Source organism: Salmo salar, chromosome 12 (assembly GCF_965601325.2).
Source record: "Salmo salar chromosome 12, fSalSal1, whole genome shotgun sequence".
Lineage (NCBI taxonomy): Eukaryota > Metazoa > Chordata > Actinopteri > Salmoniformes > Salmonidae > Salmo > Salmo salar.
This window is the reverse complement of record NC_138302.1, coordinates 40,129,053-40,150,507: the sequence shown is the minus strand read 5'-3', so window position 1 is coordinate 40,150,507 and position 21,455 is coordinate 40,129,053. Positions and strand designations below refer to the sequence as shown.

Sequence of the window (21,455 nt, the reverse complement as noted above, 5' to 3'; positions counted from 1 at the left end):
GAAAGTGTTCCACAGGGATGGTGGCCCATGTTGAGTCCAATGCTTCCCACAGTTGTGTCAAGTTGGCTGGATGTCCTTTGGGTGGTGAACCATTCTTGATACTCACGGGCAACAGTTGAGCGTGACAAACCCAGCAGCGTTGCAGTTCTTGACAGAAACTGGTGTGCCTGGCATCTACTACCATACCCCATTCAAAGGCACTTATATACACTGCTCAAAAAAATAAAGGGAACACTTAAACAACACAATGTAACTCCAAGTCAATCACACTTCTGTGAAATCAAACTGTCCACTTAGGAAGCAACACTGATTGACAATACATTTCACATGCTGTTGTGCAAATGGAATAGACAACAGGTGGAAATTATAGGCAATTAGCAAGACACCCCCAATAAAGGAGTGGTTCTGCAGGTGGGGACCACAGACCACTTCTCAGTTCCTATGCTTCCTGGCTGATGTTTTGGTCACTTTTGAATGCTGGCGGTGCTTTCACTCTAGTGGTAGCATGAGACGGAGTCCACAACCCACACAAGTGGCTCAGGTAGTGCAGCTCATCCAGGATGGCACATCAATGCGAGCTGTGGCAAGAAGGTTTGCTGTGTCTGTCAGCGTAGTGTCCAGAGCATGGAGGCGCTACCAGGAGACAGGCCAGTACATCAGGAGACGTGGAGGAGGCCGTAGGAGGGCAACAACCCAGCAGCAGGACCGCTACCTCTGCCTTTGTGCAAGGAGGAGCAGGAGAAGCACTGCCAGAGCCCTGCAAAATGACCTCCAGCAGGCCACAAATGTGCATGTGTCTGCTCAAATGGTCAGAAACAGACTCCATGAGGGTGGTAAGAGGGCCCGACGTCCACAGGTGGGGGTTGTGCTTACAGCCCAACACCGTGCAGGACGTTTGGCATTTGCCAGAGAACACCAAGATTGGCAAATTCACCACTGGCGCCCTGTGCTCTTCACAGATGAAAGCAGGTTCACACTGAGCACGTGACAGACGTGACAGAGTCTGGAGACGCCGTGGAGAACGTTCTGCTGCCTGCAACATCCTCCAGCATGACCGGTTTGGCGGTGGGTGAGTCATGGTGTGGGGTGGCATTTCTTTGGGGGGGCCGCACAGCCCTCCATGTGCTCGCCAGAGGTAGCCTGACTGCCATTAGGTACCGAGATGAGATCCTCAGACCCCTTGTGAGACCATATTCTGGTGCGGTTGGCCCTGGGTTCCTCCTAATGCAAGGCAATGCTAGACCTCATGTGGCTGGAGTGTGTCAGCAGTTCCTGCAAGAGGAAGGCATTGATGCTATGGACTGGCCCGCCCGTTTCCCAGACCTGAATCCAATTGAGCACATCTGGGACATCATGTCTCGCTCCATCCACCAACGCCACGTTGCACCACAGACTGTCCAGGAGTTGGCGGATGCTTTAGTCCAGGTCTGGGAGGAGATCCCTCAGGAGACCATCCGCCACCTCATCAGGAGCATGCCCAGGCGTTGTAGGGAGGTCATACAGGCACGCGGAGGCCACACACACTACTGAGCCTCATTTTTACTTGTTTTAAGGACATTACATCAAAGTTGGATCAGCCTGTAGTGTGGTTTTCCACTTTAATTTTGAGTGGGACTCCAAATCCAGACCTCCATGGGTTGATAAATTGGATTTCCATTGATTCTTTTTGTGTGATTTTGTTGTCAGCACATTCAACTGTGTAAAGAAAAAAATATTTAATAAGATAATTTCTTTCATTCAGATCTAGGATGTGTTGTTTAAGTGTTCCCTTTATTTTTTTGAACAGTATATTTTGTCATGACCATTTGCCCTCTGAATGGCACACATGCACAATCCATGTCTCAATTGTCTCGAGGCTTAAAAATCCTTCTTTAACCTGTCTCCTCCCCTTCATCTACAGTGATTTGAAGTGGATTTAACAAATTACATCTATAAAGGACCATGGCTTTAACCTGGATTCACCTGGTCAGTCTAATGTCGTTGAAAGAGCAGGTGTTCCTAATGTTTTGTATACTCAGTGTCCCAGCGACTCTAACATGCAGGAGGGGTGAAGTCAGGCGCAGGAGACTAAGGTACGTGAAAAACACATTTAATGAACAAAGTCCAAAAGTGCCGTAAAACAAGGCAGGGTACAAAACTCAAGCGACAGGTAAGAACCCTAAATGAGTCGGGATGCAGCCCAGCAAACCCTAATGCCTAAACACAGAACGGCAGAGGAAAATCAAATCCCCAACCTACAATAAGATGACAGAAAATAATCCCGCACAAACCCAAACCAAAAACAGACAGACTAAATACCCCCACTAATGAACTAACACAAAACAGGTGCCAACATAAAACAGACAACACCAAATGAAAAAGAAAAGGAGATTGGTGGCAGCTAGTAGGCCGGCGACGACGACCGCCGAGCGCCGCCCGAACGGGGAGAGGCGCCACATTCAGTAGACGTTGTGACACTCAGTGTATATTATAGAGATCAGTTATTTTGGGAGCCCAGATAATTTCTTTATAAATCCCAACATTGGATGGTTCAGTAGTTGGGTTTCCCGAGGGATACCATAGGCCAGCATAGGTGACTTAAGTTGTAAATAGACCTATAGAAAAAAGGAGTTGCCTGGTAATGTGTATATGTCTTTCAAATCTTGGAATGTTCAAAAACCATTACTGTCCATATTATCAGAAAGGGTACGGATTCCACATTTGGACCATTGGGGAGATGCAAAGGCCTCCCTTATTGTGATTTATTTTTGTGTATGGGCATGCCATTTTGATTCCCAGTTACGTTGTTTATCAGTTTTGTGGCAAATAGAAATTGTATGAGCAATAATAGGACCCAAGCATAGTTTACATTGTTTAAGGGATCTATCTGTGAAGACCACCTCTTCTGGACTTTATGATTTATGAGTAATTTTATTATTTGATAGACAAATAGATTAATCTTCAAATGATACAGTACCATCTTTAGTCCTAACCCAACTCTTATCTGTTGCTTTCCTAAGCTCCTACTTTCATAGCCTCAAAGAATCAAACACTAACTGTTATAGAAGGTGTCTCTGCTTAGAGAGAAATTTGTCTATCCTTGCCCTGGCAATGTTCGCAGAGGTACCTTGACCATTTATGTTTGATTTGTAATCAGAATCATTTTTGCTTTGTGATGTTCTGCATAGTGGAAACTGGTTGAGTGTGCTCCTCCTTTGTTTGGGAAGCAACCATTCACGAGCCAATATGCGGACTATTCATCCATTAGGAAGAAAGAGGGGGAGGCTTTCAATTCACCTCTAAAACAGGAAGTTTGTTGGGTCACTTTTTTGACAGGACGTTGGTCGCTCACATAATTTAAAACCAGCATTTATACATTTCTGGAATGGCCAGATTTTTCCTCTGTCTCTAACTGAACAACAATGCTGGGAAATGGGGGGGTTATATCCTGGCTAGCTTCCCTCTAGCCCCTCCTCTCTTCAGGCTTGGTACGGCCCAACCTCCTTCCTTTTTCTCCCCACTGCTGGGGCCATCATGGAAATGAGGCGGTGACATCATCACTGAGCTCTCAGGCAGTGGCTAGCCACTGACGAAATTACAAACTCCTGTTCCCCTCCCCTCTTTAAACCCGTCCCTTCCTCCTCCCAGACTTATGGAAGGTGTGCAGAATTTAAGAAAAACCCTTTCATTCTCTTTTTTTTATTGGACACCTATTCCTTCTCCTTCCTTAACTGTCTGCCAGTTGAGGATGAGGTGCAGTGATTTTTTGGGGGGGCAATACCACTCTTTAAAAAGTCTGTACTCCTGAATGGGTGAGCAGCTCACAACCAGAGGGAGGGGGGCGTGAGAGGGGGTGGGGTGGAGGCTGCTTTTGAATGGGTTGAGAGGGAAGACAGAACAATCAAGAGAGAAGAAGAAGCATGTTGTGCCCCATATCTGACACAGATCCTGCTTCTCCACGCCTGTTCCTTCAGTGGCTGCTCTGGGAAGAGTCTCGTCCTTGAGAATACTCCCTCCTTTCCTTACCTTACCTTTCCTGGATTCTTTTTTTGGAGCTTGTGGTGTAGCAAGGTTGGCGGTAGGAGGCTAAAAGAGCCCATTGGATCCCTTCTCAACTTCCCTCCGTTTTTCGCCTTGCTGTGCTTGTGTTTTTTTCTGAGGGGGTATTTTCTTTCAGCGGGTCCCAGTTTTAGTTTGGAACTATGGAAGTGGACTGGGAGTTGGGTGGGCAAGATGTACAATACACCGACCCGGACTCTGGTTACCCTGCTCAGGTGGCTTTCAACTACAACATGTTAGAAGGGCGCTTTAAACAGCTTCAAGGTAAGTGAATGATGGAGACTGTGGGCTCCTTTTGTTTATAGGTGTTGCTATGCTATATGCTCTGTCAGCAGATAGACGGCGAGGTCTAGAAAGAGAATTCTGGATCCTCTGTGTTGAATTTGGCAGTTCTTTATCAGGGTAATGTTAGTTGGATGAAGAGCATTATATTTCGTTGTTGTTCTTTTACTTCTTAGAAAATAAAACAAATTGGGTGTCTTAATCATAGAAGACTGTTAGTGGTGGATATGACACGTTTAGTATGGCAGCACTATGATCTGGCATAAGGATGAGGAATTTAGTGTTGATAATGAAATACTAAATAGCTAGTTTTCGAAGGAGGCAGTCTGTCTACAAACACACAATCCACGATGCTATCTAAATGGCACGCGTGCTAGTTCTTAGTGGGTAGTCAGGACAACAATAGCATGAGAGGGGACAGGGAAGGTGGATGTGGTTGTTTTGTCAAGCCATCCCATGCAAATACACTTTAAAGGAGTCAAATTCTAGGAAATTATAGCGCTTAACAATATGTTTTTACAGAGTTAGTATAGGAGCCTTGTGTGTGTTTAAAAAAAATGTATTTTAAATGTTTTACTAAACAGGGATATAGGCTTACTATATGTTATATAGCATCACTATTAGTTGTACAGTATGTCATTGTGTTATATTGTGTGATATTGTTTACTATTGTTTAGTACATTTACTACAAAATTACTTATTTTCTAAATACATTTTTGACATTCATTTTCATATTTTCATTATGATGAACCCCAGGCTAGACTGCAATAGAAAAAAAGGAGAAATGAACATGGTAATGTAACCATTATCATAGTAACATTGTTTTATAGTCCTGCTGTCCTTGTTGACATGTAGATTACTTTTGTTGACATCTTTGTTGGGGTTTCTCTCATCCCAAAGAGAATGTGGTCTTTGCCACATGATAATATCAGTCATTAACTCAGTCTCTCTATGAGTAATTGTGTCTGAATGCACTATTGTGTTGTTGAATGTCTCTCTTCTATATATTTTATATGTAAGTCCCCTTTTCATTAATAGATCATTACTTTTACAGCAATGGTCAGAATTTGTCCAGTTTTTCTCATTTGAATGGTATAAACTGGCCACAACAACTATGTGGATACGACTGGATGAATATGTGCCGTTTGTTAATATGTAGCTTTGTGTAGAGTTTACTAACTGCCGAAACCTTGTCCAATGTTGTAAAGCAGATGGAATGAAAAGGAAGACAGAGAGATAGAGTTGAACTTTCACCCTCTGGTCTATTGGCTTTACTCAATTATAGATGACTGAATTGATAAAACATCAGAGTCAAATTTATTGATTACTATTCTTTTGTCATGTAGTGCCAGCATGCTTCATAATATATATATTTTTAAATTGAGTGAAGATATTACAGAATTTATGGATTGACCTGGTGTGCTGATAATGCTCATTTTAGTGCAACACTTCTACTGTAACAAATGTTGATAGGGTCTCAAAGTGTAGTCTACAGGATCTAGGAACAGTAACGTTCAACTGAAAATGTCAGACTTACTGTAAGGGGAGTAGGATTACCATTGGTTGTATCACTATGACCCTTGATTTTAGCAAGAGTAAGTAGTAACCTTGTTCGAGCCAGAACTGCTCATAGGACAGGAGCCTATCTCCTGTTTCTGTAGCGTGAGACAGCTTGATGAACAAGTACACCCCCTGGACAGGACGCTAGTCTATCGCATGACCTGATTTTAGGCAGAGCTCTTTGGTTCATAGTTCGTAAATGTGTTATATTTTCAGCATAACCGCGTGGTGTCATTGTGCTAGTGACTTAATAAACAGACATGAACTGTGAAAACATTGAGCAAATAATTTTGTACAGCTGTCCGTCCTGTGGCTGTATCAACCAAAAGGAAATTGAAAGTGCATTGTCAGGTCTCATGTATTTTTCTGTTTTATCTAATACATTTTAAGACTGGTTTCTCTCAGCCAGATGAAGCTTATTTCTGTACTTAAAAGCACTTTTATAATGGAGATTTTCCATTGATCCTTTTCATCCAGGAGTAAGCTTAATCTGGGTCCTTGAAGTGGGGTTTTTAGGTCAATCATTTGCTTTGACAAGCTTGAGCTGGCTTGGTTACACATCCACCATAGTTGCTTTAGCCGTGCTAGAAAGGACAGTGTGAAAAGACAATATTCGATCTAACATTGTATTGATTGGGTCGGCACGATAGTGTAAAAAAGTTATTAGATGCATTCCAGTCGCTTCTGTACAAGACTGTAGCTACTTCTCCACACCAATGAGCTGGACTACCACCACACAGACTTGAGTGCTGAAGTACTACTTTTGTCTGCAAACAGGGCCCTGCCAACCTGGCTTCCACCCCAGTCGGCCTTTAAATGACCGTCTGTTCTACTGCTGGCAAGAAAATATTTTATGGAGAGACAAAAAAAGAAGGCAACAGAAAGCCATGGAACTGAAGAAGTCTTTGAATGGGCTGGGGTGGGAAAGGGGGCAAACTTGAGTGTTAAAAAGAGTGTAGTTCTGGCCTTTACAAGTTTGATTTACTCTATTAAGCTACACTGACTGACTATTTGAACTTGACACCCCATTTGCCTGATACCCTGAAATATAGCATTCAAGGTTAGCTTTTGTTATGCCCTCAGTTGTTGATAAGTAAGCCAGAGAATACCAGAGAATACCATTTACCTAGGCTGGGATTAAATCCAATCGTGCTTGGTCAGTAATGCAGCTTTTAAAGGCAATGTTCCCGCTTTCGCGACGCATTCACAGTAAACGCTGCATATGTCGGCTAAATCGGAAATTACCTTTAAAGATGCATTGTCGACAAAGCGTGATCGGATTGAATTCTGGCCTTCATCCTAGTTAATAGCAGGTAAATATTAGTGGAAACTACTGTAAAATATAGTGCTATCGTGACTTTTGAGAATAGTAAGTATGATCTTGAGGTTTTCAACCACGTCTTTACTATAAAGTAAGCCCTGATAAAACATGTCAGAGAATTCAAAGACCTACAAGAGTGGGAGATATCGAAATGGAGTGAATGTTTTTACTGGGTGTAAATGGACACAAAGCCATGTCCTGTTTAGTGCTTTGTTTTCCCTTTTGCCAGGCATTGACTGCCAGCGAAATGTTGATGTTGAGTCATTGATTTGAAACATATAGCTGTTGGTAGTTGCCTGTGTGATAACCTGAGGCCTTGTTAAAGAACAAACAGGCCATCTGCCATAACACCCTGACTTATCTGACTGGTGATCTGTTTTTACCCTTCTATCAATAAAGGGGCTGTATCCACCTTATGACATGGAGACATCTTGTCAAGTACGCTACCTGGTATTTATGTTTTCCCAGTGTTCCCATGTGTTTTGTTGGCATTAGGTTTTTAGATCGACATTGCTGGTTAGTTGGCAAAACATCATTAACGCGCACTGTTTTTGTTTAATTTCGATCTAGTTTTCAAACAACAATCAACAATAGCATTTCAGGTTTTACAGGAAGTTGACTTCATGTCTGACAACTCAATCAAATGTTGAATGTTGATCTGACAACGCCTTTGTCCAGTGGTTAGTCACTCCTAAACATGGCAGTGTGACATCATCCACTAATCCAGCCCTAACACACAGGAAGTCAGAAGAATTTCAATCTTCTGACCCGCCACAGGCCACAGGATGTTGATTCAACAGTGAGGGAAGAAGGAAGCAACCTTTGTACTGCTTCGCTAAGATGTCCAGTCTTCCACCTTCGTTTTCTGTTTTTCGTCCTTGGATGTTGATTTCTAGTCTGTTCATCTGTTAGTTTGCCAATATATGAATGCTATATCATATAATATGTATATCTAGGCCTAAACAAAATGGCTGTTGTTATTGTTGTCCCTCTGAATGATTGTTTTCAGTCTCTGCCAATCATTAGACTGCCCTCACAAGAGTGGTTGAAATACAGACTGCAGAATATGAGAGGAGTCAATCTTGTCAATAGGTAACTAGCGCTGAACATGAACAGTGCTTTAGAGGTGCAGTTACAAAATGGAATCTTTCACCACGTTCAGTATTTCCTGCCAGCTAAGGGTGGGGTAGTAATCCAAATTGCCTTGAACTCTGCAATTCCCGAGTAGTGCCCTAATCAAGATCTCCCTTTCCTGCCGAAACCTAGAGAGAGGGAAAAAGAGAGAGAAAAGAAACCAAACTGGAATTTGAATGAATGTGTATCTCTGTTGAGATAAGATGAGAGATTTGCTTTTGGGAACCGGAGTTAGCCCCCAGGATAGAGATACAAGATGCATCAATAAATCAATAGTTTCTATTTTGTGTCAGTCGTGATGACCAGACTGCTCATATCCCAGAAGGTTGGATTTACTTCTTTGTTCCTGAACTCCAAAGACAATAGAGCTGTGGGTCAAGGTCACAAAGCAATGCTACGACTTGGAAGGATTTTCTCTGGAAGAGAGTGATAGCCAACACAATTATGACTAAAGGACACTATTAATCAGTGCAAGAGTAAGAAATTAATTAATATACTTGAATATATGGGTTGTTGCACCAATTAGGTGCCATTTGCATAGCTGCGGGAAGTAGAGGTGCTGAGGGTGCTGGCACCTCCTGATAAATCACAATAAAAAAATATATATATAAAAAATAAAATACAAATGAAGAAAAATACATTCCCGCGAAATTAGTGCACTAGGCCTTTATTACTCCTGTATGAAATTAGAACCATTTCCCTCAGTTGACCTTAAAAAGAGGGACAGGTTTTTTTGTGTATATAATGAATTACTAACAGCAAGTCTTAATTCATATAAAAAATCAGATGTATTGAATTTTCCATGTGGTCCATTTTAAAGGGAACTTCAATTAATATAACAGACTTTTACAATTCAATATTTGTGCACAACTTCTACTTAAAATATCAAAAGGACGCAAAAGGCACTCATTTTGTGGAATGACCCATATAATATCTATACTTTAATAAAGGAGTGAATTAGCAGTCACAGAAAGACACAGGAACTGTTACAGGACCGTTGCATTTCGAAACCAGGTGTATTCCATGAGCTCATACAGATGAAATTTGGATTAGAACAGGGTCAAATAGGGGTAGTACTACTGTATGTAACGAAGTGCAATGAATGTACCTTCCAATGCAATTACCTTTTTGCATGATTTTTTTGTGACACTAACCAGGTTGCCATCCAACCTTTTTATGCTAGTAAAGTACATGTCTGAAAAAAAAAATGTCACGACAGGCCGGATTGGGGTGGTGAAAGTGCACAGTGATCTTAATGCCCCTTTCCAATGAATGTCGAGGTTCTTGTTTTGGTGACATGATGATCGATGCTTGACTGCCGTTTGACAAATACAAATATTTTCACTCTTATCCATAATTATCTCATCATGTAGGCTAGCCGACCCGCACTGTATATGCGAGCTGTTGGCTAGAGCGTGCGTGCCAAGACCAGAGTAGGCACATCTGCTATTTTGTGACAAAAATATCGGTAGAGTTGAAAATGTGATGGAATCACATTGAGCTTTAGATCAGCACGCACTGATTTCTAGCAAAAAAAACTATGTTTTCCGGAAACACACACTGGTGGGAAAATATGTATATTTTCTTTATGCAGATTTGAGAATATTCACATTAAAAATATGTTGATAATTGGATGGAAACCTAGCTATGTACTATAAAGATTGATACTAAAACCTCTATACCAACAAAGCCATTTTATAGCACAAACTAAGAATCTCAATTGGTGGTACTCAATCAGTGACCTAACCCCCCAAAAAGTATTAGTAGTATTGATTGAATTCAACTTCCTCTATTGCAGCTATTCCCAAACTGGGGTGCGCATACCCCCAGGGATACGAGCAATGCCGTCGGGGGTACGCCAAATAATAATGTGATTCACAGTCCATTTACATTTTCCAACGTGGCTATACATTTGGGTGATGTTTTTTACTCGCCTGAGTAGCCTGGTTTCACTGCCAAAAATAAAATTAAACCTTCTAGTGTTCAGCGAAATAACAACACAATGTCAAATACAGGTAGCCTAGTCAAATAATTAACATCCAATCACATTAACCGCTACGATCTCGCGGGAAACCTTCACTCTTGCGCAGACATTTAGAAATGAAACATGCCAATTTGAAAAATAAGCCATGGGAGTTTGAGCGAGAATTAAGACGACTTTCGAGTAGTAAGACGTGTATAAAAGCAACAGATACCATTAATAAGAAGGGGCTAGAAGCGTCTTATATGGTGAGCTACCGAGTGGCTAGGACAGGCAAGCTCCATACTATTGTTGAGGACTTAATTTTTCCTGCTGCCGCGGATATGGCTGGGACAATGCTGGGGGAAAAGGACAAAAATACTATACAGACAAATGCTTCATCAAACATCACTGTTTCACAACGCATCAGTGACATGGCAGGAGATGTTTTGAAACAATGACTACAAGTCAGTAGATTCTATGCGTTACAGCTAGATGAGTCAACAGACGTGGCAGGCCTGGCACAGCTCCTGGTATATATCCGTTACGTTTATGGGAGGGTCAATTAAGGATGACAGGGAGACATAGTGGAGTGGTAACATGTGACGCCACTTTGGTACACTGCAGCATCCACCGAGAGGCTCTTGCAGCCAAGGGAATGTCTGACAGCTTGAAAGACGTTTTGGACACTACAGTGAAAATGATTAACTTTGTTAAAGCAAGGCCCCTGAAATTTCTTGTATTTTCTGCATTATGCAATGATATGGGCAGCGACCATGTAACGCTTTTACAACATACAGAAGTGCGCTGGTTATCAAGGGGCAAAGTATTGACACGTTTTTTTGAATTGAGAGATGGGCTTAAAGTTTTCTTTTCTGACCATAATTTTCACTTGTCTGACCGCTTGCATGATGATGAGTTTCTCACATGACTGGCCTATCTGGGTGATGTTTTTTCTCTCCTGAATGATCTGAATCTAGGATTACAGGGACTCTCAGCAACAAAATTCAGTGTGCGGGACAAAATTGAAGCTATGATTAAGAAGTTGGAGCTTTTCTCTGTCTGCATTAACAAGGACAACACACAGGTCTTTCCATCATTGTATGATTTTTGTGTGCGCAAATGAACTCAAGCTTACGGACACTCAGGTGCTCAATTACTCAGGTGCTCAATTACGCAGGTACTTTCCCGAAACGGACAACACAAACAACTGGATTCATTATCCCTTTCATGCCCTGTCTCCAGTCCACTTACTGACATCTGAACAAGAGAGCCTCATCGAAATTGCAACAAGCGGTTCTGTGAACAGATTTCTGGATAGGGCTGTGCTCAGAGTATACAATACAACCCAACATTGCAGTTATGTGCATCCTTTCAAGCACACCATTCTCATTAACCTGTGGTGAGTTATTCACCAATTTTGATGAACAAATAAGGTTTTATATGTAAGATGGCTAAATAAAGAGCAAAATTATTGATTATTATTATATTATTATTTGTTCCCTGGTCCTAGAAGAGCTCTTTGTCACTTCCCATGAGCCGGGTTGTGACAAAAACAAACACTCATTCTAATGTTTTATACATGTATCGTATAGTGTGTGTGGCTAGCTTACAATGATGGCAAAAAATATGAATTATGTATTTCTCTTAACCATATCCCCCTACTTGGCCCTTCAAGATACTGCTATCATTTTCCAATCAGCCCAAGGTCTTTGACAAATGACAAACGGCATGACGCAGCCTTGTTTAATGAAATGACCTGAAATTGTCTTTATTGGCAACCGTTTTTTTGTTTTTAAACATCTTAAACTCACTCTTCAAACTGTGTTAATAGATCGGGAGCTATGTGTTTACCTAACGATAAGACCAGATGCTAGTGCAACATTCCTCTAGCTAGCCCTCCCCGGAGTTGAGCTAGGGCAGGGGTGGAAGAGAGGAACACTGCCTCTATTGTTCTGTCCAGCTCTGTCTTGTCCTCCGGTCTCACAGGAGGCTCCTTAAAAAAATCCCCCCAGCATGTACCACTATGTGACGCTTGTGGTGATTTTACCATGTTGCAATATCGCCACAGAAATGGGTTTGATGCGTTGGAGGTTGGTGGCAACTGAATTGAGGAGGATGGGCTTGTGGTAATGCCTGGAGCGGAATAGCTGGAATGTTATGAAATACATCAAACACATGTGTTTATGCCATTCCATTCACTCCTTTCCAGCCGTTATTATGAGCCGTTCTCTACTCAGCAATCTCCTATGATGATAGCTGGTTGTACCCCCGAGGGTTAGGGCAGCAGGCAGGAAGTTGGCTCTGAGTCTAGTTAGTTTAGTCATACACACTACAATTGTGGTCAGGGTTCAGTATTAACTGAGCGATCGATTCCAAATCAATAGTGTTTTTTAATCAAAGGATACCTTTTTATTTCATATGTTGATATCATGTTTTGTGTTTCAGGGATGGGGGGATGTGACGAATAGGTTCGACCTTCTCCAATTGTTTTTCTTCGGCAAGATCGTCAAATGTGTCAAATAAATCACTAATAACAAAAAAGTCAAGAGGGCCTTGGAGTTGGAGAGTACATTGCAAGGTGCAGCCAGTCCTGCGTGTGGCGAGGTCATCTCTCTCATTTCGCCATGTGGCAAACGAACAATCAAATCAGATGCTTACGTCTTTGCAGGGATAAGGAATGCAATAACAGGAAAATTGGGGAGGATTATAAATAAACCCGCCTTGTGTTCATGGATATGAACTCTGAGCCAGAGGGTGCGGCATTGGCCCTGTCAAGGGCCCCGAACATAAACAGGATAGCCCCAGCTCCCGCTTCCACTTTTTTTTACATTTTGAAGCTATGGTTGTATCTCATTAGTCTGCAGTAGCTTTCTCCCCTTGTCTCCTCACTTTCATGCGCACTGTCCTGAGAACCCAGAACAGATGACAGCAATAAAGTAATTTATACATTTGTAAAATCTTGCCTATTTCACCCATATTTTCTTCTCTTTTTGCCAAAAACGTAGTGTGTAGTCCCAGTAGTTACCTGCACTGCTACATGGTCAAAAAGTTATTAACTACTGCAAGCACTACCAAGATTTTAATTTAGTTAATCTACCATCAAGCTACTGCAAAATGTAGTTTAATTACTAGTTGAACTACATGTATTTCGCTACTCCCCAACACTGCTAATTTGGCAAACATAGGGCAGCAGGTAGCCTAGCGGTTAAGAGTGTTGGGCCAGTAACCAAAAGCTCACTGGTTCAAAACCCTGAGCTGACTAGGTAAGAAATCTGTTGATGTGCCCTTGAGCAAGGCACTTAACCCTAACTGCTCCTGTAAGTCACTCTGGATAAGCGCGTCTACTAGCATGTATTTTTTTTTATACCATAACTCTGCTTATCCGTCATCAGGAATTCAGTTGTTTCATCTCCAATTAATTTAATGACAGATCAATTTGACAGAACTTCTCTTTATTACTTATATCTTAATTGTATTCCCTGTCTTCTTTTCTCTCCAGATGAGCGCGAAGCAGTGCAGAAGAAGACCTTCACCAAATGGGTGAACTCTCACCTCTCCCGGGTGTCCTGCCGCATCACCGACCTGTACAGGGACCTGAGTGATGGACGCATGCTCATCAAACTGCTGGAGGTGCTGTCTGGGGAGAGACTGGTGAGTACCGTACTACCCGGGCCTGTATGGATCAGTTTAGCCTTTTAGATCACAATCAATAAGATTACATGCTCAGGGAGGACCTGATCCTAAATCAGCATTCTACTCTGAGATGCTTGAGGGCCGTTCCACAAAAAGAGTGCCTTTTGATATTTTAATTAGCAGTTGTGCACCAACATTGCATTTTAAAAGCCTGTTATATTAAATGAAGTGCCCTTTAAAACCTCTTAAGGATCGGACCCTTTTTTTCCAATTTTCGCCTAAAATGACATACCCAAATCTAAGTGCCTTTAGCTCAGGACCTGAAGCAAGGATATGCATATTCTTGATACCATTTGAAAGGAAACACTTTGAAGTTTGTGGAAATGTGAAATTAATGTAGGTGAATATAACACATTAGATCTGGTAAAAGATAATACAAAGAAAAAACTAAAAAACTTGCTTTAAAAAAGAATTATACCATCATCTTTGAAATGCAAGAGAAAGACCATAATGTATTATTCCAGCCCAGGCACAATTTAGATTTTGGACACTAGATGGCAGCAGTGTATGTGCAAAGTTTTAGACTGAGCCAATGAACCATTGCATTTCTGTTCAAAATGTTGTATCAAGACTGCCCAAATGTGCGTAATTTGTTTATTAATAACTTTTCAAGTTTATAACTGTACACTCTCCTCAAACAATAGCATGGTATTATTTTACTGTAATAGCGACTATAAATTGGAGAGTGCAGTTAGATTAACAATAATTTAAGTTTTCTACCAACATCAGATATGTCTATGTCCTGGGAAATGTTCTTGTTATGTACAACCTCATGCTAATCGCATTAGCCTACGTTAGCTCAACCGTCCCGTGGGGGAACCATGATAGATCACATGGAGAAGTCAAAATATAGACTTGCTAAAATGCCAAAATTCCGGTTTGTGACATGTCACTCCGTCAACCCTGTGTATTTCTAGGAAGATTTTAACCCACTTAACCCCAACATTTCACCATGATTGTAAACCCTTAGTTAGTTTGTTGCTTTGACAAAGTCATTTCTGAAGATTATTTATTTCTTGTTACTGATTACTGATTTATTTACATCTGTCCCACATTTTAAGGTCAACCCTGTTACGTGAACTGAAGACTCATTTTAATGAGGTTACATTTTTGGCATATAATAGGCAGGTAGCCTAGTTGTTAGAGCATTGGACTTGTAACTGGAAGGTTGCAAGGTCAAATCCCTGAGCTGACAAGGTAAAAATCTGTTGTTCTGCCCCTGAACAAGGCAGTTAACCCACTGTTCCTAGTCCGTCATTGAAAATAAGAATTTGTTCTTATGTGACTTGCCTAGTTAAATAAAGATAAAATAAAAACTTACTAAAGATTTTTTTTAATTTAACCTCTTGAGATGGGGAAATGTGTTTTTTATGAAGTTGAACATGTGCTCTTTGGTGAAATCAAAAGTTATACTTTTCGAAAGGCACCTAATTGGTGGAAAGACCCTTGATACATACATACGAATGGTACAGTGCCTCTGGAAAAATATTCAGCCCCTTGACTTTTTCCACATGTTGTTACGTTACAGCCTAATTCTAAAATGGATTAAATACAAAATAATCCTTAGCAATCTACACACAATACCCCATAATGACAAAGTGCAAACAGGTTTTAAGAAATGTTTGCAAATTTATTTTAAAAAAAAACGGAAAAACTTTATTTACATGATTATTCAGACCGTTTGCTATGAGACTCGAAATTGAGCTCAAGTGCATCCTGTTTCAATTGATCATCCTTGAGATGTTTGTACAAGTTGATTGGAGTCCAGTTGTGGTAAATTCAATTGATTGGACATGATTTGGAAAGGCACAAACCTGTCTATAAGGTCCCACAGTTGACAGTGCATGTCAGAGCAAAAACCAAGCCATGAGATCGAAGAAGTTGTCCTTAGAGCTCTGAGACAGGATTGTCTAGACACAGATCTGAGGAAGGGTAACAAAGACTCTGCCTATACTGACCAATGGAGGGGGGGGGGCTTGGTCAGGGAGGTCCCCAAGAACCCGATAGTCACTCTGACAGATTTCTAGAGTTCCTATGTAGAGATGGGAGAACCTTCTAGAAGGACAACCATCTCTGCAGCATTCCACCAATCAGGCCTTTATGGTAGAGTGGCCAGACGGAAGCCACACCTCACTTCACTTCAGACAAGTCTCTGAATGTCCTTGAGTAGCCCAGCCAGATCGAGGACTTGAAACCGATCATACATCTCTGGAGAGACCTGAAAATAGCTGTTTAGCAACACTCCACATCCAACCTGACAGAGCTTGAGAGGATCTATAGAGAAGAATTGGAGAAACTCCCCAAATACAGGTGTGCCAAGCTTGAAGCGTCATAACCAAGAAGACTCAATGCTGTAATCGCTGCCAAAGGTGCTTCAACAAATTTTTATTTTTTATAAATCAGCAAACATTTCTAAAAACCTGTTTTTGCTTTGTCATTATGGGTTATTGTGTGTAGATTGATGAGGGGAAAATAACAATGTAATAATTTTTAGAATAAGGCTGTAACATAACAAAATGTGGAAAAAGTGAAGTGGTCTGAATACTTTCCGAAGGCACTGGCATCTCCAAAATGTTTGATGCCAGGGATGCATTACACTGAAATTTTCAAAAGAAAGGCTGTCCCCTTTTTAAGAGTGTCTTGAGAAAAGGTCATGCATGTGAAAAGAAAAAAAAATCATTCATGTGACACTGATGCAATTATTTCACGGAATGTTACTCTGGGGATGCTCTTGAGCCAAAAGGTGTCACTGGCATAAATGGACAAAATTATTGTCCAGAAAAATGACCTAATTAGATGGAAAGGGGAACACTTCTCCACATGGATATATTTTTAACCTAAGGATTTGTGTGGTTTCATTAGATATATATTTTTTTATTAATATTGTATCATACAGTATATGTACAGTATATGAACCATACAGCCAACATTCAAGACCTATTTAATAATCCATAACTAAACATCCACAGTGTACATTGAGTGTACAAAACATTAGGAACACCTTCTCGATATTGAGTTGCATTTGCTCTCAGAACAGCCTCAATTCATCGGAGCATGGGACTCTACAATGTGACGAAAACTGGCCCATGTTGACTCCAATGCTTCCCACAGTTGTGTCAAGTTGGCTGAATGTCCTATGGGTGGTGGACCATTCTTGCTACACACAGGAAACTGTTGAGTGTGAAAAACCCAGCAGCATTGCATTTCTTGACACTCTCAAACTGGTGCACTTGGCACCTACTACCATTCAAAGGCACTTAAGTATTTTGTCTTTCCCATTCACCCTCTGAATGGCACACATACAAAATCCATGTCTCAAGGCTTAAAAATCTTTCTTTAACCTGTCTCCGCCCCTTCACCCACACTGATTTAAGTGACAGCCATGAAGTGCTTTGAAAGGCTGGTCATGGCTCACATCAACATCATCCTCCCGGACACCCTAGACCCACTCCAATTCGCATACTGCCCCAACAGATCCACAGATGACACAATCTCAATCTCAATCACACTCCACACGGCCCTTTCCCACCTGGACAAAAGGAACACCTATGTGAGAATGCTGTTCATTGACTACAGCTCAGTGTTCAACACCATAGTGCCCACAAAGCTCATCACTAAGCTAAGGACTCTGGGACTAAACACCTCCTTCTGTAACTGGATCCTGGACTTCCTGACGGGCCGCCCCCAGGTGGTAAGGGTAGGCAACAACACGTCCGCCATGCTGATCCTTAACACTGGGGCCCCTCAGGGGTGTGTACTTAGTTCCCTCCTGTACTCCCTTTTCACCCACAACTGCGTAGCCAAGCACGACTCGAACACAATCATTAAGTTTTCTGAAGACACAACAGTGATAGGCCTGATCACCGACAACGATGAGATGGCTTATAGGGAGGAGGTCAGAGAACTGGCAGTGTGGTGCCAGGACAACAACCTCTCCCTCAATGTGAGCAAGACAAAGGCGCTGATCGTGGACTACAGGAAAAGGCGGGCCGAACAGGCCCTCATTAACATCGACGGGGCTGTAGTGGAGCGGGTCGAGAGTTTCAAGTTCTTTGGTGTCCACATCACCAACAAACTATCATGGTCCAAACATACCAAGACAGTCGTGAAGAGGGCACGACAAAACCTTTTCCCCCTCAGGAGACTGTAAAGATTTGGCATGGGTCCCCAGATCCTCAAAAGGTTATACAGCTGCACCATCGAGAGCATCCTGACTGGTTGCATCACCGCCTGGTGTGGCAACTGCTCGGCATCTGACCGCAAGGCGCTACAGAGGATAGTGCGTACGGCCCAGTACATCACTGGAGCCAAACTTCCTGCCATCCAGGACCAATATAATAGGCGGTGTCAGAGGAAATCCCATAAAATTGTCAGAGACTCCAGTCACCCAAGTTATAGACTGTTTTCTCTGCTACCGCATGGCAAGCGGTACCGGAGCGCCAAGTCTAGGACCAAAAGGCTCCTCAACAGCTTCTACCCCCAATCCATAAGACTGCTTAACAATTAATAAAATTGCCACTGGACTATTTACATTTGCCCGTCCCCCTCCCTTTTCTACACTGCTGCTACTTGTTGTTTATTATCTATGCATAGTGACTTCACCCCTACGTACATGTACAAATTACCTCAACTAACCTGTACCCCCACGAACTCACTCGGTACCGGTACCCCCTGTATATAGCCTCGTTATTGTTATTCTTACTGTGTGACTATTTGGTAAATATTTTCTTAACTCTTCTTGAACTGCACTGTTGGTTAAGGGCTTGTAAGTAAGCATTTCACGGTCTACACTAAGGTCTACACTTGTTGTATTCGGCGCATGTGACAAATAAAGTTTGATTTGATTTATTACTAAAGTGTAGTTGGTGAGAGTTTAAGCAGGTAGGCTGCCTTTGATTTATTTTTTGCTGATGAAGGGAAAAGATGTCCACATAGTCAGAGCCACGTACCATGAAAGGTTCCGCTTTCCAGGCTTGCTATCACATACAAGGCTCCCAATAAGACATCTCACTCTATTGGCAAATACCCAACAAGGCACATCCCATAATGTAATCTACCAAGGATACTCTATGCCAGGGGTACTCAACTCTTACCCAATGAGGTCTGGAGCCTCCTGGTTTTCTGCTCTACCTGATAATTAATTGCACACTCCTGGTGTCCCTGGTCTAAATCAGTCCCTGATTAGAGGTGAACAATGAAAAAAATGCAGTGGATCTGGCTTTGAGGTCCAGAGATGAGTTTGAGGGATTTATGTGGCTATTGGCGTAATCCATGTGTGCAATTACGATCAGCAGTTGATGTTCAAAACTCGAAGGGCTTTCCCTTTCCCTTTTGTATTGTATTACTGTACTTGGCTGTTGTAATCCCAAACTCCTATTTTTGCATTTCCTCCTGAGAAAAAGGTCTCCTTGACGTGAATGAATTCCTCTGGGCACGCCTTGGGCCAGGTTTAATTTTCCTGGTCAATGTGTAACTCGATTTGAGTTTAGACACAGCAGGTAACAGCTATGTGCCAGGTAGAGGCATGGGAACAAATAGTATTTTGAATTGTTCAAATACTTAAGCTGCGCTTGACTGAGCTTTCCTGGCGCAATGTAAGCAATGGAATAGTCCCACAAGTGCAAACCCAGCCCATCTGGCACTTCAGGCAGGCTCAAGCAAAAACTCAAGGTTTTTATTTGAACCCAGATCTGGTACCACATTAGGTTACCAGGATATTATGCAACACATAGGAGGATGATTCGACTTTCATAGGCCCCATGCCAGTGTTCTTCTGACCCTGTTATGTGTGTCTTCAGGTATCATGATATGGAAACTAGTGAATAGATTGTACACAAGTCATGTACAAATAAGCACTGAGAAGTAGTGGTGTAGTGGAGGGTAAATACACCTAAATGTCATTTACACACCTTTTTTATTTTGTGCGAGCGTTTACCCACCTACTGCAGAAAAATGCATTGAAAATATAGGTACTGCTACTTTATTTACAGCTATCAGAGTTTACCCACCTTGTGTTTTTACCAGTACATCACTGCTCATAAGCACTGAATATATTTTTGTCAATAGCTATCACTTTTTTAAATGACATAATTCAAAATGCTATACATACAGAATGTGCTTACCAGCGGTTAAGAGCGTTGGGCTAGTAACCGAAAGGTGACTGGTTGGAATCCCTGAGCCAATTAGATGAGAAATCTGTTGATGGGCCCTTGAGCACGGCACTTATCCCTAGTTGCTCTGGATAAGAACATCTGCTAAAATGTAGAATACCCAACTGTGTATGTTCGTACATACATTACATATAAAATGCAAGCCATGGTCTACCCACATTTTGTACGTCATCTTTCAGCAATGATAAAGTGAAGTGAACTTGTATAGGCTGTAGGAATGAGGCTTCCTGTACATGATGTCATGGTCTGGTAGAAAAGTGCTTATGTCATTGCTACTCGGCTGGCGCTGCACTCCCAGCTCCTACAGAGTGTAAATCTGCATCTCAAAGAGCTGCACCGCCACACATTGCCAGTGTGTCTCTGCAGACACACACACTCAGATGTACATGTACACACACACACACACACACACACACACACACACACACACACACACACACACACACACACACACACACACACACACACACACACACACACACACACACACACACACACACACACACACACACGTCTTAGAGGTCAGCAGTGTATTGTGCTGACTGACTCAGCAGTAGGAGTTGAATAGGGATTTTGCTTTCACTCTCACTTGGGTGTCAATCAAATGGTGTTAAGATACAGTAAGTAAATTTTTTCATTCTTCAATCCAAACCAGTCATCTGTTTTCGGGGATACATTTTCCTCTTTCAACACAGTGAAAAACTAGGCATGTACAGTACTGCATTTTAAATTAATCATGCGGTTATGTTTTTGTTTTACACTATTGACTCAGTTTTGCTGAGCACTTGAATTCAAACGTGCCTGCTTCCAGCTCTTTTTTTTGTACCCAGATAGCGGTTTTGATTGAACAGGGTTGACTTCCCCCTGCCTGCACAAAGGACTAGTCGTCCCTCTTCTGCTCCTCCAAAACCACACCTCAGTGTAAAGTCTCCACGTTCATCAGAGGGCAGAAGGCTGCTTTATTGCCGGGTTACTCATTCACTTTCAACAGACTGAAATAGTCAGCTGCATCCTTTGCTTTTAAGAGTGAAGAAGTGGCATGTTGTGTATATAAAACCTTTCTAATTATAAGACCTTTGTCAACTACATATATCATATATGTAAACTTGAATGTATTTGAGGTGAGCTTGAATTAGCTTTAAGTTTGCACTTTTGGGACTTTTGCATTTGTTCCATTGTACAGCTCAAAAGAAATCAAACACAGCTTGAAAGTATTTGACATATGTATTTGACCAGGTCTGCTAATCATTGACTGGGAGGGTTGCAGAATGTAGCTCAACATACATTGGCAAAA

At 41.8% G+C, this 21,455-nt stretch overlaps 1 protein-coding gene across 4 annotated transcripts in view; it reads left to right on the top strand.

Moving 5' to 3' along the window:
• Positions 1–21,455, top strand: part of LOC106565001 (spectrin beta chain, non-erythrocytic 1) — a 103,325-nt gene that overhangs the window by 30,265 nt on the left and 51,605 nt on the right. For 2 of the 4 annotated variants that reach the window (XM_045691321.2, XM_045691322.2), the window contains one exon: positions 13,798–13,949. In XM_045691321.2, coding sequence (XP_045547277.2) covers positions 13,798–13,949 — 152 coding nt within the window. Of the gene's footprint in view, positions 1–3,625; positions 4,303–13,797; positions 13,950–21,455 lie in introns of those variants that run through there. The other 2 variants (XM_045691324.2, XM_045691323.2) reach the window with 2 other exon arrangements.